This window comes from Coregonus lavaretus, assembly GCF_964263955.1.
Source record: "Coregonus lavaretus genome assembly, chromosome: 8".
Lineage (NCBI taxonomy): Eukaryota > Metazoa > Chordata > Actinopteri > Salmoniformes > Salmonidae > Coregonus > Coregonus lavaretus.
Genome location: NC_139995.1, coordinates 47,967,295 through 47,994,801, shown reverse-complemented (window position 1 = coordinate 47,994,801; position 27,507 = coordinate 47,967,295). Strand labels below are relative to the sequence as shown.

Sequence of the window (27,507 nt, the reverse complement as noted above, 5' to 3'; positions counted from 1 at the left end):
GTAGTGGAGGGAGGGAAGGGTGGGTAGAGAGAGGGAGAGAAGGGTGGGTAGAGGGATGGAGAGAAGGGTGGGTAGCGGGAGGGAGAGAAGGGTGGGTAGAGGGAGGGAGAGAAGGGTGGGTAGAGGGAGGGAGAGAAGGGTGGGTAGAGGGAGTAGTGAGGGAGAGAAGGGTGGGTAGAGGGAGGGAGAGAAGTGTGGGTAGAGGGAGGGAGAGAAGGGTGGGTAGAGGGAGTAGTGGAGGGAGAGAAGGGTGGGTAGAGGGAGTAGTGGAGGGAGAGAGAGAAGGGTGGGTAGAGTGAGGGAGAGAAGGGTAGGTTGAGGGAGGGAGAGAAGGGTGGGTTGAGGGAGTAGTGGAGGGAGAGAAGGGTGGGTAGAGGGAGGGAGAGAAGGGTGGGTAGAGGGAGGGAGAGAAGGTTGGGTAGCGGGAGTAGTGAAGGGAGAGAAGGATGGGTAGAGGGAGGGAGAGAAGGGTGGGTAGAGGGAGGGAGAGGAGGGAGGGAGAGAAGGGTGGGTAGAGGGAGGGAGAGGAGGGAGGGAGAGAAGGGTGGGTAGAGGGAGGGAGAGAAGGGTGGGTAGAGGGAGGGAGAGAAGGGTGGGTAGAGGGAGTAGTGGAGGGAGAGAAGAGTGGGTAGAGGGAGTAGTGGAGGGAGAGAAGGGTGGGTAGAGGGAGTATTGGAGGGAGAGAAGGGTGGGTAGAGGGAGGGAGAGAAGGGTGGGTAGAGGGAGTAGTGGAGGGAGAGAAGGGTGGGTAGAGGGAGGGAGAGAAGGGTGGGTAGAGGGAGGGAGAGAAGGGTGGGTAGAGGGAGGAAGAGAAGGGTGGGTAGAGGGAGGGAGAGAAGGGTGGGTAGAGGGAGTAGTGAAGGGAGAGAAGGGTGGGTAGAGGGTGTAGTGGAGGGAGAGAAGGGTGGGTAGAGGGAGTAGTGGAGGGAGAGAAGGGTGGGTAGAGGGAGGGAGAGAAGGGTGGGTTGAGGGAGGGAGAGAAGGGTGGGTTGAGGGAGGGAGAGAAGGGTGGGTAGAGGGAGTATTGGAGGGAGAGAAGGGTGGGTAGAGGGAGGGAGAGAAGGGTGGGTAGAGGGAGGGAGAGAAGGGTGGGTAGAGGGAGGAAGAGAAGGGTGGGTAGAGGGAGGGAGAGAAGGGTGGGTAGAGGGAGTAGTGAAGGGAGAGAAGGGTGGGTAGAGGGTGTAGTGGAGGGAGAGAAGGGTGGGTAGAGGGAGTAGTGGAGGAGAGAAGGGTGGGTAGAGGGAGGGAGAGAAGGGTGGGTAGAGGATTGGAGAGGAGGGTGGGTAGAGGGAGGGAGAGAAGGGTGGGTAGAGGGAGTAGTGAAGGGAGAGAAGGGTGGGTAGAGGGAGTATTGAAGGGTGGGTAGAGGGAGGGAGAGAAGGGTGGGTAGAGGGAGGAAGAGAAGGGTGGGTAGAGGGAGGGAGAGAAGGGTGGGTAGAGGGAGTAGTGAAGGGAGAGAAGGGTGGGTAGAGGGTGTAGTGGAGGGAGAGAAGGGTGGGTAGAGGGAGTAGTGGAGGGAGAGAAGGGTGGGTAGAGGGAGGGAGAGAAGGGTGGGTAGAGGATTGGAGAGGAGGGTGGGTAGAGGGAGGGAGAGAAGGGTGGGTAGAGGGAGTAGTGAAGGGAGAGAAGGGTGGGTAGAGGGAGTATTGAAGGGTGGGTAGAGGGAGGGAGAGAAGGGTGGGTAGAGGGAGGGAGAGAAGGGTGGGTAGAGGGAGGGAGAGAGAGAAGGGTGGGTAGAGGGAGTAGTGAAGGGAGAGAAGGGTGGGTAGCGGGAGTAGTGAAGGGAGAGAAGGGTGGGTAGAGGGAGGGAGAGAAGGGTGGGTAGAGGGAGGGAGAGAAGGGTGGGTAGAGGGAGGGAGAGAAGGGTGGGTAGAGGGAGGGAGAGAAGGGTGGGTAGAGGGAGTAGTGGAGGGAGAGAAGGGTGGGTAGAGGGAGGGAGAGAAGTGTGGGTAGAGGGAGGGAGAGAAGGGTGGGTAGAGGGAGGGAGAGAAGGGTGGGTTGAGGGAGGGAGAGAAGGGTGGGTTGAGGGAGGGAGAGAAGGGTGGGTAGAGGGAGTAGTGGAGGGAGAGAAGGGTGGGTAGAGGGAGGGAGAGAAGGGTGGGTAGAGGGAGTAGTGAAGGGAGAGAAGGATGGGTAGAGGGAGGGAGAGAAGGGTGGGTAGAGGGAGTAGTGAAGGGAGATACGTGTGGGTAGAGGGAGTAGTGGAGGGAGGGAAGGGTGGGTAGAGAGAGGGAGAGAAGGGTGGGTAGAGGGAGGGAGAGAAGGGTGGGGTAGCGGGAGGGAGAGAAGGGTGGGTAGAGGGAGGGAGAGAGAGAAGGGTGGGTAGAGGGAGGGAGAGAAGGGTGGGTAGAGGATTGGAGAGAAGGGTGGGTAGAGGGAGGGAGAGAAGGGTGGGTAGAGGGAGTAGTGAAGGGAGAGAAGGGTGGGTAGCGGGAGTAGTGAAGGGAGAGAAGGGTGGGTAGAGGGAGGGAGAGAAGGGTGGGTAGAGGGAGGGAGAGAAGGGTGGGTAGAGGGAGGGAGAGAAGGGTGGGTAGAGGGAGTAGTGGGGGGAGAGAAGGGTGGGTAGAGGGAGGGAGAGAAGTGTGGGTAGAGGGAGGGAGAGAAGGGTGGGTAGAGGGAGGGAGAGAAGGGTGGGTAGAGGGAGTAGTGAAGGGAGAGAAGGGTGGGTAGAGGGAGTAGTGGAGGGAGAGAAGGGTGGGTAGAGGGAGGGAGAGAAGGGTGGGTAGAGGGAGTAGTGGAGGGAGAGAAGAGTGGGTAGAGGGAGTAGTGGAGGGAGAGAAGGGTGGGTAGAGGGAGTATTGGAGGGAGAGAAGGGTGGGTAGAGGGAGGGAGAGAAGGGTGGGTAGAGGGAGGGAGAGAAGGGTGGGTAGAGGGAGGAAGAGAAGGGTGGGTAGAGGGAGGGAGAGAAGGGTGGGTAGAGGGAGTAGTGAAGGGAGAGAAGGGTGGGTAGAGGGTGTAGTGGAGGGAGAGAAGGGTGGGTGGAGGGAGAGAAGGGTGGGTAGAGGGAGGGAGAGAAGGGTGGGTTGAGGGAGGGAGAGAAGGGTGGGTTGAGGGAGGGAGAGAAGGGTGGGTAGAGGGAGTAGTGGAGGGAGAGAAGGGTGGGTAGAGGGAGGGAGAGAAGGGTGGGTAGAGGGAGTAGTGGAGGGAGAGAAGGGTGGGTAGAGGGAGTATTGGAGGGAGAGAAGGGTGGGTAGAGGGAGGGAGAGAAGGGTGGGTAGAGGGAGGAAGAGAAGGGTGGGTAGAGGGAGGGAGAGAAGGGTGGGTAGAGGGAGTAGTGAAGGGAGAGAAGGGTGGGTAGAGGGTGTAGTGGAGGGAGAGAAGGGTGGGTAGAGGATTGGAGAGGAGGGTGGGTAGAGGGAGGGAGAGAAGGGTGGGTAGAGGGAGTAGTGAAGGGAGAGAAGGGTGGGTAGAGGGAGTATTGAAGGGTGGGTAGAGGGAGGGAGAGAAGGGTGGGTAGAGGGAGGGAGAGAAGGGTGGGTAGAGGGAGGGAGAGAGAGAAGGGTGGGTAGAGGGAGGGAGAGAAGGGTGGGTAGAGGATTGGAGAGAAGGGTGGGTAGAGGGAGGGAGAGAAGGGTGGGTAGAGGGAGGAAGAGAAGGGTGGGTAGAGGGAGGGAGAGAAGGGTGGGTAGAGGGAGTAGTGAAGGGAGAGAAGGGTGGGTAGAGGGTGTAGTGGAGGGAGAGAAGGGTGGGTAGAGGGAGTAGTGGAGGGAGAGAAGGGTGGGTAGAGGGAGGGAGAGAAGGGTGGGTAGAGGATTGGAGAGGAGGGTGGGTAGAGGGAGGGAGAGAAGGGTGGGTAGAGGGAGTAGTGAAGGGAGAGAAGGGTGGGTAGAGGGAGTATTGAAGGGTGGGTAGAGGGAGGGAGAGAAGGGTGGGTAGAGGGAGGGAGAGAAGGGTGGGTAGAGGGAGGGAGAGAGAGAAGGGTGGGTAGAGGGAGTAGTGAAGGGAGAGAAGGGTGGGTAGAGGGAGGGAGAGAAGGGTGGGTAGAGGGAGGGAGAGAAGGGTGGGTAGAGGGAGGGAGAGAAGGGTGGGTAGAGGGAGGGAGAGAAGGGTGGGTAGAGGGAGTAGTGGAGGGAGAGAAGGGTGGGTAGAGGGAGGGAGAGAAGTGTGGGTAGAGGGAGGGAGAGAAGGGTGGGTAGAGGGAGGGAGAGAAGGGTGGGTTGAGGGAGGGAGAGAAGGGTGGGTTGAGGGAGGGAGAGAAGGGTGGGTAGAGGGAGTAGTGGAGGGAGAGAAGGGTGGGTAGAGGGAGGGAGAGAAGGGTGGGTAGAGGGAGTAGTGAAGGGAGAGAAGGATGGGTAGAGGGAGGGAGAGAAGGGTGGGTAGAGGGAGTAGTGAAGGGAGATACGTGTGGGTAGAGGGAGTAGTGGAGGGAGGGAAGGGTGGGTAGAGAGAGGGAGAGAAGGGTGGGTAGAGGGAGGGAGAGAAGGGTGGGTAGCGGGAGGGAGAGAAGGGTGGGTAGAGGGAGGGAGAGAGAGAAGGGTGGGTAGAGGGAGGGAGAGAAGGGTGGGTAGAGGATTGGAGAGAAGGGTGGGTAGAGGGAGGGAGAGAAGGGTGGGTAGAGGGAGTAGTGAAGGGAGAGAAGGGTGGGTAGCGGGAGTAGTGAAGGGAGAGAAGGGTGGGTAGAGGGAGTGAGAGAAGGGTGGGTAGAGGGAGGGAGAGAAGGGTGGGTAGAGGGAGGGAGAGAAGGGTGGGTAGAGGGAGTAGTGGGGGGAGAGAAGGGTGGGTAGAGGGAGGGAGAGAAGTGTGGGTAGAGGGAGGGAGAGAAGGGTGGGTAGAGGGAGGGAGGGAAGGGTGGGTAGAGGGAGGGAGAGAAGGGTGGGTAGAGGGAGGGAGAGAAGGGTGGGTAGAGGGAGTAGTGAAGGGAGAGAAGGGTGGGTAGAGGGAGTAGTGGAGGGAGAGAAGGGTGGGTAGAGGGAGGGAGAGAAGGGTGGGTAGAGGGAGTAGTGGAGGGAGAGAAGAGTGGGTAGAGGGAGTAGTGGAGGGAGAGAAGGGTGGGTAGAGGGAGTATTGGAGGGAGAGAAGGGTGGGTAGAGGGAGGGAGAGAAGGGTGGGTAGAGGGAGGGAGAGAAGGGTGGGTAGAGGGAGGAAGAGAAGGGTGGGTAGAGGGAGGGAGAGAAGGGTGGGTAGAGGGAGTAGTGAAGGGAGAGAAGGGTGGGTAGAGGGTGTAGTGGAGGGAGAGAAGGGTGGGTGGAGGGAGAGAAGGGTGGGTAGAGGGAGGGAGAGAAGGGTGGGTTGAGGGAGGGAGAGAAGGGTGGGTTGAGGGAGGGAGAGAAGGGTGGGTAGAGGGAGTAGTGGAGGGAGAGAAGGGTGGGTAGAGGGAGGGAGAGAAGGGTGGGTAGAGGGAGTAGTGGAGGGAGAGAAGGGTGGGTAGAGGGAGTATTGGAGGGAGAGAAGGGTGGGTAGAGGGAGGGAGAGAAGGGTGGGTAGAGGGAGGGAGAGAAGGGTGGGTAGAGGGAGGAAGAGAAGGGTGGGTAGAGGGAGGGAGAGAAGGGTGGGTAGAGGGAGTAGTGAAGGGAGAGAAGGGTGGGTAGAGGGTGTAGTGGAGGGAGAGAAGGGTGGGTAGAGGATTGGAGAGGAGGGTGGGTAGAGGGAGGGAGAGAAGGGTGGGTAGAGGGAGTAGTGAAGGGAGAGAAGGGTGGGTAGAGGGAGTATTGAAGGGTGGGTAGAGGGAGGGAGAGAAGGGTGGGTAGAGGGAGGGAGAGAAGGGTGGGTAGAGGGAGGGAGAGAGAGAAGGGTGGGTAGAGGGAGGGAGAGAAGGGTGGGTAGAGGATTGGAGAGAAGGGTGGGTAGAGGGAGGGAGAGAAGGGTGGGTAGAGGGAGTAGTGAAGGGAGAGAAGGGTGGGTAGCGGGAGTAGTGAAGGGAGAGAAGGGTGGGTAGAGGGAGGGAGAGAAGGGTGGGTAGAGGGAGGGAGAGAAGGGTGGGTAGAGGGAGGGAGAGAAGGGTGGGTAGAGGGAGGGAGAGAAGGGTGGGTTGAGGGAGGGAGAGAAGGGTGGGTAGAGGGAGTAGTGGAGGGAGAGAAGGGTGGGTAGAGGGAGGGAGAGAAGGGTGGGTAGAGGGAGTAGTGAAGGGAGAGAAGGATGGGTAGAGGGAGGGAGAGAAGGGTGGGTAGAGGGAGTAGTGAAGGGAGATACGTGTGGGTAGAGGGGGTAGTGGAGGGAGGGAAGGGTGGGTAGAGAGAGGGAGAGAAGGGTGGGTAGAGGGATGGAGAGAAGGGTGGGTAGCGGGAGGGAGAGAAGGGTGGGTAGAGGGAGGGAGAGAAGGGTGGGTAGAGGGAGGGAGAGAAGGGTGGGTAGAGGGAGTAGTGGAGGGAGAGAAGGGTGGGTAGAGGGAGGGAGAGAAGTGTGGGTAGAGGGAGGGAGAGAAGGGTGGGTAGAGGGAGTAGTGGAGGGAGAGAAGGGTGGGTAGAGGGAGTAGTGGAGGGAGAGAGAGAAGGGTGGGTAGAGTGAGGGAGAGAAGGGTAGGTTGAGGGAGGGAGAGAAGGGTGGGTTGAGGGAGTAGTGGAGGGAGAGAAGGGTGGGTAGAGGGAGGGAGAGAAGGGTGGGTAGAGGGAGGGAGAGAAGGTTGGGTAGCGGGAGTAGTGAAGGGAGAGAAGGATGGGTAGAGGGAGGGAGAGAAGGGTGGGTAGAGGGAGGGAGAGGAGGGAGGGAGAGAAGGGTGGGTAGAGGGAGGGAGAGGAGGGAGGGAGAGAAGGGTGGGTAGAGGGAGGGAGAGAAGGGTGGGTAGAGGGAGGGAGAGAAGGGTGGGTAGAGGGAGTAGTGAAGGGAGAGAAGGGTGGGTAGCGGGAGTAGTGAAGGGAGAGAAGGATGGGTAGAGGGAGGGAGAGAAGGGTGGGTAGAGGGAGGGAGAGAAGGGTGGGTAGAGGGAGTAGTGAAGGGAGAGAAGGGTGGGTAGAGGGAGTAGTGAAGGGAGAGAAGGGTGGGTAGAGGGAGTAGTGGAGGGAGAGAAGGGTGGGTAGAGGGAGGGAGAGAAGGGTGGGTAGAGGGAGTAGTGGAGGGAGAGAAGAGTGGGTAGAGGGAGGGAGAGAAGGGTGGGTAGAGGGAGGGAGAGGAGGGTGGGTAGAGGGAGTAGTAGAGGGAGAGAAGGATGGGTAGAGGGAGGGAGAGAAGGGTGGGTAGAGGGAGGGAGAGGAGGGAGGGAGAGAAGGGTGGGTAGAGGGAGTAGTGAAGGGAGAGAAGGGTGGGTAGCGGGAGTAGTGAAGGGAGAGAAGGATGGGTAGAGGGAGGGAGAGAAGGGTGGAGAGAAGGGTGGGTAGAGGGAGTAGTGAAGGGAGAGAAGGGTGGGTAGAGGGAGTAGTGGAGGGAGAGAAGGGTGGGTAGAGGGAGGAAGAGAAGGGTGGGTAGAGGGAGGGAGAGAAGGGTGGGTAGAGGGAGGGAGAGAAGGGTGGGTAGAGGGAGTAGTGGAGGGAGAGAAGGGTGGGTAGAGGGAGTAGTGGAGGGAGAGAAGGGTGGGTAGAGGGAGGGAGAGAAGGGTGGGTAGAGGGAGGGAGAGAAGGGTGGGTTGAGGGAGTAGTGGAGGGAGAGAAGGGTGGGTAGAGGGAGTAGTGGAGGGAGGGAAGGGTGGGTAGAGGGAGGGAGAGAAGGGTGGGTAGCGGGAGTAGTGAAGGGAGAGAAGGATGGGTAGAGGGAGGGAGAGAAGGGTGGGTAGAGGGAGGGAGAGAAGGGTGGGTAGAGGGAGGGAGAGAAGGGTGGGTAGAGGGAGGGTGAGAAGGGTGGGTAGAGGGAGTAGTGAAGGGAGAGAAGGGTGGGTAGCGGGAGTAGTGAAGGGAGAGAAGGATGGGTAGAGGGAGGGAGAGAAGGGTGGAGAGAAGGGTGGGTAGAGGGAGTAGTGAAGGGAGAGAAGGGTGGGTAGAGGGAGTAGTGGAGGGAGAGAAGGGTGGGTAGAGGGAGGGAGAGAAGGGTGGGTAGAGGGAGTAGTGGAGGGAGAGAAGAGTGGGTAGAGGGAGTAGTGGAGGGAGAGAAGGGTGGGTAGAGGGAGTAGTGGAGGGAGAGAATGGTGGGTAGAGGGAGGGAGAGAAGGGTGGGTAGAGGGAGGGAGAGAAGGGTGGGTAGAGGGAGGAAGAGAAGGGTGGGTAGAGGGAGGGAGAGAAGGGTGGGTAGAGGGAGTAGTAGAGGGAGAGAAGGGTGGGTGGAGGGAGTAGTGGAGGGAGAGAAGGGTGGGTAGAGGGAGTAGTGGAGGGAGAGAAGGGTGGGTAGAGGGAGGGAGAGAAGGGTGGGTAGAGGGAGTAGTGGAGGGAGAGAAGGGTGGGTAGAGGGAGGGAGAGAAGGGTGGGTAGAGGGAGGGAGAGAAGGGTGGGTAGAGGGAGGGAGAGAAGGGTGGGTAGAGGGAGTAGTGGAGGTAGAGAAGGGTGGGTAGAGGGAGTAGTAGAGGGAGAGAAGGGTGGGTAGAGGGAGGGAGAGAAGTGTGGGTAGAGGGAGGGAGAGAAGGGTGGGTAGAGGGAGTAGTGGAGGGAGAGAAGGGTAGGTAGAGGGAGTAGTGGAGGGAGAGAAGGGTGGGTAGAGGGAGGGAGAGAAGGGTGGGTTGAGGGAGTGAGAGAAGGGTGGGTAGAGGGAGTAGTGGAGGGAGAGAAGGGTGGGTAGAGGGAGGGAGAGAAGGGTGGGTAGAGGGAGTAGTGGAGGGAGAGAAGGGTGGGTAGAGGGAGGGAGAGAAGGGTGGGTAGAGGGAGGGAGAGAAGGGTGGGTAGAGGGAGGGAGAGAAGGGTGGGTAGAGGGAGTAGTGGAGGGAGAGAGGGTGGGTTGAGGGAGGGAGAGAAGGGTGGGTAGAGGGAGTAGTGGAGGGAGAGAAGGGTGGGTAGAGGGAGGGAGAGAAGGGTGGGTAGAGGGAGGGAGAGAAGGGTGGGTAGAGGGAGGGAGAGAAGGGTGGGTAGAGGGAGGGAGAGAAGGGTGGGTAGAGGGAGGGAGAGAAGGGTGGGTAGAGGGAGGGAGTAGTGGAGGGAGAGAAGGGTGGGTAGAGGGAGGGAGTAGTGGAGGGAGAGAAGGGTGGGTAGAGGGAGGGAGAGAAGGGTGGGTAGAGGGAGTAGTGAAGGGAGAGAAGGGTGGGTAGAGGGAGTAGTGGAGGGAGAGAAGGGTGGGTAGAGGGAGTAGTGGAGGGAGAGAAGGGTGGGTAAAGTTTTATGGCAAAGTTCATCGTTCGTAGGACCATCGTTAAATCTCTGAGCTGTTTCCCAAAACCATTGTTACAAGCTTGTTATTTACCGACTGCCTCAGACCACTCGTAGATGTTTTTTTTGCCCTTTGCATCACTTTACACAGATCTCCGCTAAACATAGAACCAAGATGTTTATCTGTCTCTCTGTGACCGCCGATAACTTCAGAACAAAGTTGACTACAAATAAAAAGTTGAAAATGTCTTTGCATTTGATACAAACAAGCGAAGGATAGGCCTAAAAATATGTTTTAAATGAAAACTGAGATTACTGTATTAAAAGATAAGTACAGTAAAGGCTATAGTCCTATATATTTCAATCATATTGAAATAAATTTCATGTTCAATCAATTGTTTTATTTAGCTAATTGTAGACTACTGTAATTTTTCCCTCAATATTTTTCATGTGTAACAATGTGTGTGCAATACAAATTTGGGTAATACATTATTATTGGGTAAGCATTAGAATAAGCCGCCTCAATTTTTGCAGCCATATACAGTGGGGAGAACAAGTATTTGATACACTGCCGATTTTGCAGGTTTTCCTACTTACAAAGCATGTAGAGGTCTGTAATTTTTATCATAGGTACACTTCAACTGTGAGAGACGGAATCTAAAACAAAAATCCAGAAAATCACATTGAATGATTTTTAAGTAATTAATTTGCATTTTATTGCATGACATAAGTATTTGATCACCTACCAACCAGTAAGAATTCCGGCTCTCACAGACCTGTTAGTTTTTCTTTAAGAAGCCCACCTGTTCTCCACTCATTACCTATTAACTGCACCTGTTTGAACTTGTTACCTGTATAAAAGACACCTGTCCACACACTCAATCAGACTCCAACCTCTCCACAATGGCCAAGACCAGAGAGCTGTGTAAGGACATCAGGGATACAATTGTAGACCTGCACAAGGCTGGGATGGGCTGCAGGACAATAGGCAAGCAGCTTGGTGAGAAGGCAACAACTGTTGGCGCAATTATTAGAAAATGGAAGAAGTTCAAGATGACGGTCAATCATCCTCGGTCTGGGGCTCCATGAAAGATCTCACCTCGTGGGGCATCAATGATCATGAGGAAGGTGAGGGATCAGCCCAGAACTACATGGCATGACCTGGTCAATGACCTGAAGAGAGCTGGGACCACAGTCTCAAAGAAAACCATTAGTAACACATTACGCCGTCATGGATTAAAATCCTGCAGCGCACGCAAGGTCCACCTGCTCAAGCCAGCGCATGTCCAGGCCCGTCTGAAGTTTGCCAATGACCATCTGGATGATCCAGAGGAGGAATGGGAGAAGGTCATGTGGTCTGATGAGACAAAAATAGAGCTTTTTGGTCTAAACTCCACTCGCCGTGTTTGGAGGAAGAAGAAGGATGAGTACAACCCCAAGAACACCATCCCAACCGTGAAGCATGGAGGTGGAAACATCATTATTTGGTGATGCTTTTCTGCAAAGGGGACAGGACGACTGCACCGTATTGAGGGGAGGATGGATGAGGCCATGTATCGCGAGATCTTGGCCAACAACCTCCTTCCCTCAGTAAGACCATTGAAGATGGGTCGTGGCTGGGTCTTCCAGCATGACAATGACCCGAAACACACAGCCAGGGCAACTAAGAAGTGGCTCCGTAAGAAGCATCTCAAGGTCCTGGAGTGGCCTAGCCAGTCTCCAGACCTGAACCCAATAGAACATCTTTGGAGGGAGCTGAAAGTCCGTATTGCCCAGCGACATCATCGAAATCTGAAGGATCTGGAGAAGGTATGTATGGAGGAGTGGGCCAAAATCCCTGCTGCAGTGTGTGCAAACCTGGTCAAGACCTACAGGAAACGTATGATCTCTGTAATTGCAAACAAAGGTTTCTGTACCAAATATTAAGTTCTGCTTTTCTGATGTATCAAATACTTATGTCATGCAATAAAATGCAAATTAATTACTTAAAAATCATACAATGTGATTTTCTGGATTTTTGTTTTAGATTCCGTCTCTCACAGTTGAAGTGTACCTATGATAAAAATTACAGACCTCTACATGCTTTGTAAGTAGAAAAACCTGCAAAATCGGCAGTGTATCAAATACTTGTTCTCCCCACTGCTATATCTTTCTAGGAGCTGATCTGTCATCAATATTGTGGAATAATTATAATATTAAGGTAAGATTTGAATGGGGAAAGCTGGTCGGAGAGCAGTGCTCCGTTTCTTTCGATCCTATCAGTATCGTGCTGCATGTGTGTTTTCACTCAGATGGCTGTGCCCTCAATACATACAGTAGGGGAAAAAAGTATTTAGTCAGCCACCAATTGTCTAAGTTCTCCCACTTAAAAAGATGAGAGAGGCCTGTAATTTTCATCATAGGTACATGTCAACTATGACAGACAAAATTAGAAAAAAATATCCAGAAAATCACATTGTAGGATTTTTAATGAATTTATTTGCAAATGATGGTGGAAAATAAGTATTTGGTCAATAACAAAAGTTTCTCAATACTTTGTTATATACCCTTTGTTGGCAATGACACAGGTCAAACATTTTCTGTAAGTCTTCATAAGGTTTTCACACACTGTTGCTGGTATTTTGGCCCATTCCTCCATGCAGATCTCCTCTAGAGCAGTGATGTTTTGGGGCTGTCGCTGGGCAACACGGACTTTCAACTCACTCCAAAGATTTTCTATGGGGTTGAGATCTGGAGACTGGTTAGGCCACTCCAGGACCTTGAAATGCTTCTTACGAAGCCACTCCTTCGTTGCCCGGGCGGTGTGTTTGGGATCATTGTCATGCTGAAAGACCCAGCCACGTTTCATCTTCAATGCCCTTGCTGATGGAAGGAGGTTTTCACTCAAAATCTCACGATACATGGCCCCATTCATTCTTTCCTTTACACGGATCAGTCGTCCTGGTCCCTTTGCAGAAAAACAGCCCCAAAGCATGATGTTTCCACCCCCATGCTTCACAGTAGGTATGGTGTTCTTTGGATGCAACTCAGCATTCTTTGTCCTCCAAACACGACGAGTTGAGTTTTTACCAAAAAGTTATATTTTGGTTTCATCTGACCGTATGACATTCTCCCAATCCTCTTCTGGATCATCCAAATGCACTCTAGCAAACTTCAGACGGGCCTGGACATGTACTGGCTTAAGCAGGGGGACACGTCTGGCACTGCAGGATTTGAGTCCCTGGTGGCATAGTGTGTTACTGATGGTAGGCTTTGTTACTTTGGTCCCAGCTCTCTGCAGGTCATTCACTAGGTTCCCCCGTGTGGTTCTGGGATTTTTGCTCACCGTTCTTGTGATCATTTTGACCCCACGGGGTGAGATCTTGCGTGGAGCCCCAGATCGAGGGAGATTATCAGTGGTCTTGTATGTCTTCCATTTCCTAATAATTGCTCCCACAGTTGATTTCTTCAAACCAAGCTGCTTACCTATTGCAGATTCAGTCTTCCCAGCCTGGTGCAGGTCTACAATTTTGTTTCTGGTGTCCTTTGACAGCTCTTTGGTCTTGGCCATAGTGGAGTTTGGAGTGTGACTGTTTGAGGTTGTGGACAGGTGTCTTTTATACTGATAACAAGTTCAAACAGGTGCCATTAATACAGGTAACGAGTGGAGGACAGAGGAGCCTCTTAAAGAAGAAGTTACAGATCTGTGAGAGCCAGAAATCTTGCTTGTTTGTAGGTGACCAAATACTTATTTTCCATCATAATTTGCAAATAAATTCATTACAAATCCTACAATGTGATTTTCTGGAGAAAAAAATTCTCAATTTGTCTGTCATAGTTGACGTGTACCTATGATGAAAATTACAGGCCACTCATCTTTTTAAGTGGGAGAACTTGCACAATTGGTGGCTGACTAAATACTTTTTTTTCCCCACTGTATGCATCTCCTTTTTAGTTTAATTTATTTGCACCAAAGAAAACAAGTGATAGACAACACTACATATAAAAATAAATACAAAAAAATGGTGTGCAGGTGTGGTGGAAGCCCGAAGGCTTAAATAAAAACCACACCACATAAAAACTATATACATAAGTACAAAAATAAAAAAGGTTTGTTAAAACAGATAACAAAACCTAGTAATTATAAATGTATAAATGAATTGTCAGTAATCACACTTTTTTTTATTTTGTTTTGTTTAAATGTATGTGTGTGTGTGTGAGAGAGTTAGGCTATATGGAGGCGATTACTGAGTAGTTTGGTTCATCAGGCTCCTCCTCTCCTCCTTCCCTCCCTTTCTTGATGGGTGAGGCGGTACACCGTTCTCACGCACTGTCCTGGCTTAGTAAGAATTAATTGCTGGCTGGCTATCAACATATGGCAGCTTCTCCACCTCTGTCCCTCCCTCTCTGCCTCCCAACCTAGGCCCATACGCACAAGTGTGTGTGCGTGTGTTGGACTTCTATACTATTGATATGGCAGCAGTTTTCCTACATTTCCTTGAGCCAGCAGTTTTTCCCTTCCTCTGTGTATTTTTATCAATAATAAATGTGGTGGCTATACGATAAGCTCCTAAGTTGCTCCGGCCCAGTTCCAATCCTGTTATGCTAGCCAGATTAGCCCAGACAGTCATGTTATGAGCTGGGACTAATTCCATACTGCCTGACCCCACACTAATCCTAGGGCATATTACCACTTGATCCTTGATTAGGCTTTCTTATCTGGACTCTGGTTGTGTGTGGGGTGTATATGTGTGTGTTTGGGAGTGTGTGCATGCACAAGCATTTCTTTATGTACATTTATCAAGGTCCATGCAACAGTCTCTGAATGTCAGCCTATATTATTATATTATTCTGTGTTTAAAAGGTTAATCACCTAGCCAACGGCATTATCATTGTTTTCCATCACGTTGTTTATCAATGACCTAAATCATTCATCTATCTATGTGTTTGGTCTCATCTGCTTTCTAAGCGGGGGTGGTTTGGTGAACCATGCACGGTGATGAGTATCCTTGCCTTATACCCTGCTTTAAATGATTTTTATAGCAAACGCACACACACCACACACACACACACACCACACACACACACACACACACACACACACACACACACACACACACACACACTCTTTAAACGACTGAGGTTCAAACCCAGACCATCACACATGGTCATTGTGCAGCTATTTTAGATTTCCAGTCATTGTCAAATCAAATCAAATGTTATTTGCCACATGTGCCGAATACAACAGGTGTAGACATTACAGTGAAATGCTAACTTACAAGCCCTTAACCAACAATGCAGTTAAAAAAAAGAAAAAAAAAGTAATAAAATAAAAAAAAGTTCCAACAAAGTGTAAAGGATCCATGTCTCAGCTGTCTAATTGTCTCCATGTCTCAGCTGTCTAATTTCAACAGTGAACAAAAATAGATAGTAAAGACATGTATTTTAACGGTAAACATGTAATACCTTCTTAATGTGGCATGAACACAACCAGTCATTGATGTTTTCATCTGATTGTCAAACAAATTACTTCAAAAAGTTGGCTACCTGTGCACATTCGTCCACTCCAAAATAATTCCCACCATCCAAACAGTTCACTGTGCACCAGCCATTGGATAAATGGAAAGAGTTACCAAACACCAAAAAGTGTAATGACATTCTGTGATTGTCGTTAGGCCTTCTCTTGTAGCCTGAATTAATTGATGCGTCTTCCTGACAAATTGACCTTTTTTTGTAAAAAGAACAGTCGAGACATCTGAAAAGGCAAGGAATACGGGACACAGATACAGCTGTGTCTGTCCCGAGCTCATCTGCGTGGGAAACTGTGAGGGCCCAATTGAAACAATGGTTCAAGTTCGCTAGCGGTCTGAACCCAGTTGAGACAATATTGCAAATTTGCTAGCGAAAGCTCAAGACAGACAGAGCGATGCAGACAGGCGGAGTAGAGAGATGAATGCCATTGAAAGAACCTGAACCAACTGTCAATGGTTTAAACCTTGACAGACTGGTGGGGGTGTTTGTTTCATATGAAATAAGATTTTTCATATTTACCACTATCAGTACAAAATTGCATTTAAAAAAAAATAGGAGAATGCTTCAATTAGAAACCCTCAAGTTTGACTTTTGTTGCATTTAGGGGAGCTCATGTCTCATTCGGGGGGTCTAAGCCCCCCCCCCCCCCCCGTAATTCACACACTGGTTGTGGGGGCCTCAATGGAAAAAATGGTCTGGTGTGTTAGAAATGCCTGTGCCGATTTCTGGTCTCAGTCCTCCCCTGGAAAAAAAGCATTGTGTGAACATCTCTCTCACTCACACACACACACAAACCCTCTCCTCACACTACCCTTTTCTTTTACTCGTCTTAACCAGGGTGTCAAAACTCTGCTACATTACTGGAGTCCATATAGAAGCTAACATACTTTACCACTGAAAAGTTGCATTAAAGTTGCATTAATGTTCAATGGTGAGCATTGCATTCACCCTGCGTAAAGTTGTCCAATAAATATATAATGCCTTCTACATAAGTAATATTTATCAAAAAATTATTTTCAAGAAGTCCTTCAAGTTCATTCCAAAAGTATGACGTACATTTTTTTGAAGTATATCTGTGAATATTAATTAGATCTTAGTCTGTAGACAGAAAGAAAATTGTCCAATCACAATGTGGCTAATGAATGAACCAACCAATCATGTACCGTGACATTGCTGTGTGCTTGCATCCTTATCTGCTGTATGCACATTGTTGTGTCTCTTTACTTTTACTGATTCCAGTGGCATATATGTGAAATGACCGGACCACAATGTCAAAATTAGTAAACCAAGTACCACTTTATAATTCTTCCGATAGTGGCAAATAGATGGATCAAATATGTTGTCTTGTGGTCATAGGTCGTAGTTAGATGCTTACATGCCTTTTATATGTTGCCCAGGGCCTGTATTCACAAAGTGTCTTAGAGTAGGAGTTCCGATCTAGGATCTGTGCTTGAGAGAGACACGTTGAACAATATGGATTACTCCTATTAATCATCTACAATAATATTAAGAACGTAATTATTAAAAATGTATCATGGCACTTGTTCTTGGATTTACAGGCTGCACTCTAACTCTATCCTATTAAATGAACATGTATTTACTGAGAGAAACAAAAGAAGGCCAAGTGTACTTCCATTATTAGTCCATTATGCTTGTGTGCTTTATATTCAAATGAGCCATGAACGGTACAACAATGTAAAACATAGAAAGAAACAGATATTACAGTGTACTTACTGTATAGAACTTGTTTTTATTAATCAACTTTTCAGATAGCAAAAAAATGAATAATCAGAACAGAAATGAAGGCATCACAACAGTTCAGTTCAAACTTTATTGTCCCCAAATGGAAATGTGTTTTCAGGCAAGGGGAACATGATAAAAAATGGGTTGTTTTTCAGTTGAACATCAGGGGCATTTTAACAACATTATAACAACATAACAACATTATAGTTTAACTTATTGTTGTTGTGTTTCTATGGTTTCAGTATAACTACGAGGGTAATGACATCAGCGACCTGCCCGTGGACCTATCGGTGGTGTGGAATGGCAACTTTGTCATCGACAATCCCTACAACATCCAAGGTAAGCACTAGGCCTTAGCTCAGAGGGGTAAGCACAGTCTTGTTATACAGCAAATGGTTCGGTGAACCACATTCATATGATGAGTAGCCTTGCGTGAAATCTGAAGACTTGTGTTAGCTCCCCAAGCTAAAGCCTGGGCTTTAGCTCAGAGGGTTAGCACAGCCTTGTGGTAAGCCAGAAACATTCTCCGTCACTTACTGTCACCACTTGCCTGATGTGTCGTGGGAACTTCACTTAACCAAGGCACTCTAGCCACATGAGTAAACGGCCACAGAGAGGGCAGTAGCATGGAGATTGAGTTTTATGTAAGCTACCACTGCACGTTAAATAATTTATAGTGTGATCAAAAAGGGCTAGGGAAAGCCAAGTCTGGAAGTGATATTCTGGCTTTGACACGCTATATAATTCAAATATACTTTATCAAATAGCTTGGTAAGTTTCTGCTATGCTAAAATACAACTGTGTGGATGGCAACTGTGTGGATGGCAAGGGTATGTTGCATGTGTAAAATATGTGTGAAACTACAGTGTCATACAGCCCTTGTGTGGGATTTACAAAGACACAGGAGTGCATGCACACATGTTACGGGAGCGCACACACAGACACACACACACACACACACACACACACACACACACACACACACACACACACACACACACACACACACACACACACACACACTTACACACAGCCTCAGGAATAGACAGTCTCTTCACACTCTTGTGACGTCTTCACTTGTTTAAAGTCAATTACCGAGGCAGGAAGTAGGTGTGTGTGTGTACATGTGTGCATCCCTTCGTGTGTTTGTGTGCCTTTACAGTGCATTTGGAAAGTATTCAGACCCCTTGACTTTTTCCACATTTTGTTACGTTACAGCCTTGTAATTGTTGTTTCCGCTCATCAATCTACACACAATACCCCATAATGAGAAAGCAAAAACAGGTTTTTAGACATTTTAGCAAATGTTTTTAAAAAAATAAACGGAAATATAACATTTACATAAGTATTCAGACCCTTTACTCAGTATTTGTTGAAGTACCTTTGGCAGCGATTACAGCCTCGAGTCTTCTTGGGTATGACGCTATAAGCTTGGCACACCTATATTTGAGGAGTTTCTCCCATTCTTCTCTGCAGATCCTCTCAAGCTCTGTCAGGTTGGTTTGGGAGCGTCGCTGCACAGCTATTTTCAGGTCTCTCCAGAGATGTTAGATCGGGTTCAAGTCCGGGCTCTGGCTGGGCCACTCAAGGACATTCAGAGTCCCAAAGCCACTCCTGCGTTGTCTTGAATGTGTACTAAGGGTCGTTGTCCTGTTGGAAGGTGAACCTTCGCCCTAGTCTGAGGTCCTGAGCGCTCTGGAGCAGGTTTTCATCAAGGATCTCTCTGTACTTTTCTCCGTTCATATTTTCCTCGATCCTGACTAGTCTCCCGGTCACTGCCTCTGAAAAACATCCCCACAGCATGATGCTGCCACCACCATGCTTCACTGTAGGGATGGTGCCAGGTTTCCTCCAGACGTGACACTTGGCATTCAGGCCAAAGAGTTCAATCTTGGTTTCATCAGACCAGATAATCTTGTTTCTCAATCCTTTAGGTGCCTTTAGGCAAACTCCAAGCGGGCTGTCATGTACCTTTTACTGAGGAGTGGCTTCCGTCTGGCCCATCTACTTTAAATGCCTGATTGGTGGAGTGCCGCTGAGATGGTTGTCCTTCTGGAAGGTTCTCCCATCGCCACAGAGAAACTCTGAAGCTCTGTCAGAGTGACCATCAGGTTCTTGATCACCTCCCTGACCAAGGCCCTTCTCCCTCAATTGCTCAGTTTGGCCAGGCGGCCAGCTCTAGGAAGAGTCTTGGTGGTTCCAAACTTCTTCCATTTAAGAGGCCACTGTGTTCTTGGGGACCTTCAATGCTGAGGAAAGTTGTTGGTACCCTTCCCTAGATCTGTGCCTCGACACAATCCTGCCTCGGCGCTCTACGGACAATTCCTTTGACCTCATGGCTTGGTTTTCGCTCTGACATGCACTGTCAACTGTGGGACCTTATATAGACAGGTGTGTGCCTTTTCAAATCATGTCCAATTAATTGAATTTACCACAGGTGGACTCCAATCAAGTTGTAGAAACATCTCAAGGATGATCAATGGAAACAGGATGCACCTGAGCTCAATTTCGAGTCTCATAGCAAAGGGTCTGAATACTTATGTAAATAAGGTATTTGTTTTAAATGTTTAATACATTTGCAAAACATTCTAAAAACCAGTTTCCGCTTTGTCATTATGGGGTATTGAGTGTAGATTGATGAGGGAAAAATAGAATAAGGCTGTAATGTAACAAAATGTAGAAAAAGGGAAGGGGTCTGAATACTTTCTGAATGCACTGTACGTGTGTGTGTTTAGCGCACCAATCCACAGACAGTGGATAGTGATTAAACACATATCAACTAGGGAGTTGAAAAACCCCCTGAAAAAAGCAACGGCGATAAACGATGTCTTCCACAGATAATTACTCGTGAAATTGTGTACTCTTAATAACGCCCAGCGTTTTGCTGTTGTCGCCATGGCAGTGGGGGGTTGTAAAGCAAGGGCTCCTGCTGTGATGCAAGATAGAAGATAGCATCACATTTGCACCATACTCTGCAGCCAAAGCCCACACAATGCAGACTCAGACACAATGTACCACAATGAGAAATAGACTTTTAGCTCAAGTAATTTGTCTGAGTAGTGAGTACATTGCATCTGAATATGGAGGATGGGTGAGGGTGGTGAGGAGCAGGAGACTTGGGCAGTGTGAGACTGGGAGGGAGGGGGAGACTGGTACAGGGGCAGGGTTTTTCTCCAGCCAAGCAGCAACAGAACTGGTCTAGTCCTCGGTCTCTCTCCCCCTCTCACTTCTCTCATCCTCATTTTAACTAAGATAACCATCTAGCGGTGCTCCCTCGCTTAACCCCTGATATGTAAATGTAATTAAATCACTCATTTAGTATCATTTAATTGGCCCATGGTTGCTTTCAAGTTAAATCGTGACCAATGGGATTTCAGGGGCTGAAAACCATTCCTCTGTCAAATTCTTGCGGCCATTTGAAGTAGCGCTTCAGTTCATATTCTGTGCATATAAAAAATTCAGCAGATTTATTTTGGTGAGGAGTGTAACTGTTTTGTCTGCATCGTTCTTTCTGGATTTATTGAAGTGTTGTGATTCCATGACCAGTTGTGGTTCCACGACCAATAGTTGACGTTGTGTGAAAAATAAAAAAACATTTGGACGTACATCTATTGTGTATTGTGTTGTTGGCGACACCTTTTAAAGGTGAAATGTGAGACATACACTACATGACCAAAAGTATGTGGACATCTGCTCGTCAAACATCTCATTCCAAAATCATGGGCATTAGTATGGAGTTGGTCCCCCCTTTGCTGCTATAACAGCCTCCACTCTTCTGGGAAGGCTTTCCACTGATGTTGGAACATCGCTGTGGGGACTTGCTTCCATTCAGCCACAAGAGCATTAGTGAGGTTGAGCACTGATTTTGGGGCGATTAGGCCTGGCTCACAGTCGGCGTTCCAATTCATCCCAAAGGTGTTCGATGTGGTTAAGGTCAGGGCTCTGTGCAGGCCGGTCAAGTTCTTCCACACCGATCTCGACAAATCATTTCTGTATGGACCTCGCTTTGTGCACAGGGGCATTGTAATGCTGAAAAGGAAAGGGCCTTCCCCAAACTGTTACCACAAAGTTGAAGCACAGAATCGTCTAGAACCTCCATACTCAACTGGCGGACTGGATCCGGACCCAGAACAGGATCAATACAGAAGAATCTAAAATATAAAATATATTTAGATTTTTTTAACACTTTTTGGGTTACTACATGATTCCATTTGTGATATTTAATAGTTTTGATGTCTTCACTATTATTCTACAATGTAGAAAATAGTACAAGTAAAGAAAAACCCTTGAATGAGTAGGTGTGTCCAAACTTTTGACTGGTACTGTATACATTATTTTAATGTAATTTTTTTACCCGGTCAGGCTTCGACCCTTGGTATCATAAGACATGGAAGAATGCATAGAATTGCAGGAAATTAGCTTTAAAACTGCAACATTTTATCTCCGACAACAAGAGGGGTGTGAAAAGTTTGGGGTCGCATGGGTTGTGAGGTGGGGGTTTGTTACTACGCCGATAAATTACATTATCCATCCGGACCTTTGCCACCTAGGAAATTTGTGTGACCGGACCATCTGGTCGACCCCTGGTCATGAAGCTCCCGACGAACAGTTATTGTGCTGACGTTGCATCCAGAGGCAGTTTGGAACTCGGTAGCGAGTGTTGCAACCGAGGACAGATTATGTTTACTCGCTATGCGCTTCAGCACTCGGTGGTCCCATTCTGTGAGCTTGTGTGGCCTACCACTTCACGGCTGAGCCGTTGTGGCTCCTAGACATTTCCACTTCAGAATAACAGCATTTGACCAGGGCAGCTCTAGCAGGGCAGAAAGTTGACGAACTGACTTGTTGGAAAGGTGGCATCCAATGACGGTGCCACATTAAAAGTCACTGAGCTCTTCAGTAAGGCCATTCTACTGCCAATATTTGTCTATTGAGATTGCATGGTTGTATGCTCGACTTTATACACCTGTCAGCAAAGGGTGTGGCTGAAATAGCCGGATCCACTCATTTGAAGCGGTGTCCACATACTTTTGTATATATAGTGTACACTAAGTGTACAAAACATTAGGAACACCGTCCTAATATTGAGTTGCACCCCCTTTTGCCCTCAGAACAGCCTCAATTCGTCGGGGCATGGATTCTACAAGGTGTTGAAAGTGTTACACAGGGATGCTGGCCCATGTTGACTCCAATGCTTCCCACAGTTGTCAAGTTGGCTGGATGTCCTTTGGGTGGTGGACCATTCTTCATACACGGGAAACTGTTGAGCGTGAAAAACCCAGCAGTGTTGCAGTTCTTGACACACCCAAACCAGTGTACATGGCCCCCTACTACCATACCCCATTCAAAGGCACTTACATATTTTGACTTGCCAGTTCTCCCTCAATGGCACAGATACACAATCCATGTCTCAATTGTCTCAAGGCTTAAAAATCCTTCTTTAACCTGTCTCCTCCCCTTCATCTACACTGATTGATTGACTTTAACAAGTGACATCAAGAAGGGATTATACATTTCACCTGGATTCACCTGGTCAGTCTGTCATAAAAAGAGCAGGTGTTCTTAAGGTTTTTAAACTCTTATATTTTATAGTTATAGTACATTTACTTATAGTGTTTATCTTCTTTTCAGGTCTAAATAGACTTATGTTTATCTCTTGTGTGTGAAAAGGGTTGGATATGTCATTTCACGCTTTCAGCATGTTAACAAAAAACTATTTATCTCCCATTCTCCCTCTCCACCCCCCCCCCCTCCTCTCTCCCGCCATTCCTCCTCCCTCTTTCTCCCCCTCCTCCCTCCAGCCCACCTCTACAAGTGCCCTGCTTTGAGGGACAGCTGTGGCATGTGTCTGAAGGCTGACCCCAGGTTTGAGTGTGGCTGGTGTGTCCAGGAGAAGAAGTGTTCTCTAAGGCAGGAGTGTGCCCCGCTGGAGAGTAGCTGGATGCTCGCCACCACCGGAAACAGCCGCTGTGCCCACCCCAAGATTACCAAGGTACAGACAGGATCGGAAGGGTGATACTAGAAGGGTAACTTCTGAAGTAAGGTACTAAAGTTTTCTAGGACTAAAGTGAAGTTTCAAAGTGAAGTGAGATGAGGTATTGGAGTCATGTGGATGAGGCGCGGGACGTGATTGGGACAGTAGGGCGGTAGAGGACACAGAGTGAGAGGGAGCTAGACACAACAGAGACTGTATAGTCTCACAGATGGGAAGGACAGAGGAGGCAGTCTACGGGAGGGACATCACTGAGTACTGAGACGAGATGACTGATGAAGGGAAGCTAGGCTAGGTGTGCGTGTTTTTGTTTTACTATCATTGTGGGCAATGTTCGCACGCGCAGCTCAAATGCTCCTTGACATATATTCTACAAGTGTCTGGAACTCTGTTTTAGGGATGTGACACCATCATTTAGTGTTGATGGTGGTGGAAAATGCTCTCTGATGCAGGCGCCGCTCCAGAATCTCCCATAAGTGTGAGATCTTGTGACTGAGACACACACACACACACACACACACACACACACACACTTCAAACCCCCTATTCTCCTTTGAGACCAACATAGTGGGCAAATCTGCATTTTTATACATGACCCTAAGCATAATAGGATGTTAATTGCTTAATTAACTCAGGAATCACACCTGTATGGAAACACCTGCTTTCAATATAATTTGTATCCCTCTTTTATACTGAACAAAAATATAAATGCAACATGCAACAATTTCAAAGATTATATTGATTTACAGTTCATAATAAGGAAATCAGTCAATTGAAATAAATTCATTAGGCCCTAATCTATAGATTTGATATGACTGGGAATACAGATATGCATCTGTTGGTCACAGATACCTTTAAAAAAAATGGGCCTGACAATGGGCCTCAAGATCTTGTCATGGTATCTCTGCATTCAAATTGCCATTGATAAAATGCAATTGTGTTTGTTGTCAGTAGCTTATACCTGTGCATACCATAACCCCACCGCCACCATGGGGCACTCTGTTCACAATGTAGACATCAGCAAACCACTCGCCCACACAACGCCATACACGTGGTCTGTGGTTGTGAGGCCTGTTGGACGTACTGCCAAATTCTCTAAAACGACATTGAATACTGCTTATGGTAGAGAACTGAACATTCAATTCTCTGGAAACCGCTCTGGTAGACATTCCTGCAGTCAGCATGCCAATTGCACTCTCCCTCAAAACTTGAAACATCTGTGGCATTGTGTTGTGTGACAAAACTGCACATTTTAGAGTGGCCTTTTATTGTCCCCAGCACAAGGTGCACCTGTGTAATGACCATGTTGTCAGGTGGATGGATTATCTTGGCAAATAAGAAATGCTCACTAATAGGGATGTAAATAAATTGTGCACAAAATTTGAGAGAAGTAAGCTTTTTGTGCATATGGAACACATTTTATTTGAGCTCATGAAACATGGGACCAACACTTTACATGTTGAGTTTATATTTTTGTTCAGTGAACTCAAGTGTTTCCTTTATTTTGGCAGTTACCTGGTGTTTTTTTCTCCATCTCTCTCGCTCTCGCTCGCTCGCTCTCTCAACTCAATTTCAATTCCATTTAAGGGCTTTATTGGCATGGGAAACAAATGTTAAACATTGCCAAAGCAAGCCGGTGTAGGCCGTCATTGTAAATAAGAATTTGTTCTTAACTGACTTGCCTAGTTAAATAAAGGTAAATATATATATATATATATATATATATATATATATATATATATATATATATATATATATATATATACAAGTAGATAATAAACAAAAGTGAAATAAACAATGAAAATTAACAGTAAACATTACACTCTCTCTCTCTCTCTCTCTCTCTCTCTCTCTCTCTCTCTCTCTCTCTCTCTCTCTCTCTCTCTCTCTATCCCCCTCTTTATTCCTTTTCTCCCTCATTCTAATTGTCACACTCTGAGATGTAGAATATACTATTTTTCATAAATTAAATTAATGTCTGCTTTTTCATTTCAATTTTCTACTACCTCCTTACTGAAATGTGTGAGCCAGTTCACTGCGGGGGGTGAAGGATCACGTCTCCCTTGCCTTTCACTGCATTTCCTGTTTGACACAAGCGATATTGGAGTAGTTGGGGCACTGGCACACAGATAAATCTGCTAGCTAATGCTCCCTCGCTCACTCATGCTGCACTTATCTCTTTGAAACAAGCGCACAAAGGCAATTGGGTTGTGTGGGGTGGATGGAAGTGTGTGTGTAGGTGTGTAAGGGGTGGGGGGGTGTAAAGCTTGGCCTGAGGGCAAGATGTTGGTGCCACAAACAGAACACAGTGAAAAAGAAGACATACAGTATATGAGCTTTGAAAAGAGAAGTGGGAGGAAAGATGGTTTGGAAAGAAAGAAACCAAGTGAAAAAAGAGATGGAGGAATGGGAGTGGCTTAACAGTGAGACACAAGGAATAAAACAAACTATCATCCACCTCTAATACTATCACAATGTTGCCTCGACGTTGCTAAACATTGCCATATTGTTTTCCTCTGACATTAACATTACGGGAACATTGGACAGTGGGAGAAATTACAAACTGAAAACATCTCATCTTTCCTTGAAGAAAATACATGTCTGGGTTGTTCACTTTTGGGTATTGTAACTTGGTAAAAAAAAAAAAAAAAAAAGCTTTTTATTTCACATAATTTTAACGTTCTTTTATAAAGAGTACATGTTCAACTTAAAAAAATATATTACATGTTTTCCCATCTCAAGAGATTAAATAAAAAAATGGCTATAGTAAGTGCCAAATAAAGTAACCGTAACAGGGTTGACAATTCCATCTAAATCAGGGAATGGCCGGCAGGGATGTAGCTGAGTTGGTAGAGCATGGCGTTTGCAACGCCAGGGTTGTGGGTTCGAAAATGTATGCACTCACTAACTGTAAGTCGCTCTGGATAAAAGCGTCTGCTAAATGACTAAAATGTAAATGTGATGTGGCAGGAGGAATGGGAGCTTGTTGTGTGCAACAGGGAGGGACTGCAAGCTTCACACTTTTTTTTTTTGTGCCTGTTAATCAATGGGTAACAGGGTTGGTGTGTTTTCCTCGACCCACTCAGTTTTCCACCAGAAAATGGCCAAAAAGAGTAGAACCAGCTCACCTGCTTTTACACTATGATTTTACAATTAGATGCTCAATGTTTCTTTTGAAACAAATATTTCATATTAAAACGAGAGTTCATTTTACATAACAGGTTGACTTTAACATGAGGGACAGGTTTGTTTTTTTTTTACCATAAAATGAATCACTAATCAATTAATTATATAATAATCTCCAGAAATGACATTGTCAAAGCAACAATATAACTAGGGCTTTACATGGTGAAAACTTGGAGACATTGTTGGGTTAAGTGGATGAACATCTTCCTAGAAGTCAAAGAGGGACATGCCAGATTTAATGAATTTTACATGTGGTCTATTTTTCATTTGGACCAATGTTTGACAGGGATTCAAGGCATGGAGATTGAGAGGCTTTTCATGCTATTTCTCCCTGTAAAGTCTTAGCTCACTTTGACACATTGCAATACTGAGCGGTAGGGTACCACGTTGTTAGCCTGTAATAATGCTAGTGCTACGCTAAGTGCACTAGCCGCTGTGTGGCCCTTTATTACCTAGCGGATTAACCGTTCATTTCATTGGGACGACTGGGATTGAGAGGCATTTCATTCTATTTCTCCCTGTAAACTTGCCCAGTTTGACATTGTACAATATTGAGCAGCATTGTTAGCCTGTCCAAGTGAGACAACACTGTCCTAATATGGACACCGTAATCCTATAATATTGCATTAGTGTCACTCTCTCTCTCGTACTGAGTGGGGCACACTAAAAGGACATTGCAGTTTAATTATGGGTAATTCACCCCCTATGCCTGCTGTGGCTTTCTCTCTCTCTGTCTCTCTGTCTCTTTCTCTCTCTATCTTTCTCGCTCTCTGTGTGTGTTTTCATGTGTTTTATCCCATAAGGGGAAGTTATGTTTTCACTCTGTAAATTTTTTTTAGGATTCGTATTTGACATCATTCGCTAGATTAAATAATCTTGCATTCACAAACAAAAACAGCGGACTCCCTTGTGACTTGTCCCCACAATAACAACACGCGCACACACACACACACACACACACACACACACACACACACACACACACACACACACACAGACACTCACACACACAGATAGACAGACATACACGGACAGACACAAACGGACGTTAGGTAAATGTTCAAATGTTAGGTAAATTCCAAGAATTCCATTCCTATTTTTATCACCAACATTTCCACATTTGAATTCAATTCCCTCAGGCTTTCAGGCTGATCAAGTTACTGTTCAAATATAGAAATACAAGATTAAATGATTTAACACATCCTGCAGTAAATATTTTATACTTAATGCATTCATTCCATTAGCTGGGAAATGTGCAAATATTGAATTCCAATTCAAACAGTCTAATTCCAATTCCATAACTTAAAGGTTGTTGAAATTATAATTGAATTCAATTTAAATTATCCACTTCATGAGTCAATTCAAGAATTGAATTCAAATTTAAATTGGAATGGACCACAACCTGTGTGTGTGTTATTTCTCTGTTGGAACTGTTTGTTGTAAAAGGCGATTGATTTCCTTGCTCTGCCCTCCCCTATGTATTGTTAAGCTGCTAAATTGGCTATTTCTGGAAATGGTGACTTAAGCACTCTATTTCTCCATCTCTCTCTCTCTCTCTCTCTCTCTCTCTCTCTCTCTCTCTTCCTCTCTTCACCTCTGCTGATACTGGAAAGAAAAATAGTCCTTCAATAGTGTATTGACCTAGCTACAGCGATGTACCATACCACACCACCCATGTTACAGCACTGACTACACCACCCATGTTACAGCACTGAACACACCACCCATGTTACAGCACTGAACAACAACCACCAGTGTTGCAGCACTGAATACACCACCCATGTTACAGCACTGAACAACAACCACCAGTGTTGCAGCACTGAATACCCCAACTAACAGTGTGACAAAGGACCTTGTCTCCATTTTGCATGTAGATATTAAAGGCAACATTTTTTTTTTTTTTGTATTGGAAGAATGCAAGTGCAGAGTAGCAGCATTGTTACATTTCTTTGTAGTTTTTCAACCTAACATTATTTATTT

General features: G+C 47.6%; 1 protein-coding gene across 1 annotated transcript in view; it reads left to right on the top strand.

The window, feature by feature from the left end:
- Positions 1-27,507, top strand: part of LOC311134262 (plexin-A1-like) — a 312,099-nt gene that overhangs the window by 204,915 nt on the left and 79,677 nt on the right. The window contains exons 11-12 of the mRNA XM_084167885.1: positions 16,592-16,688; positions 22,151-22,341. Of these exons, the coding sequence (XP_084024011.1) occupies positions 16,592-16,688; positions 22,151-22,341 (288 nt within the window). The remainder of the gene's footprint in view (positions 1-16,591; positions 16,689-22,150; positions 22,342-27,507) is intronic.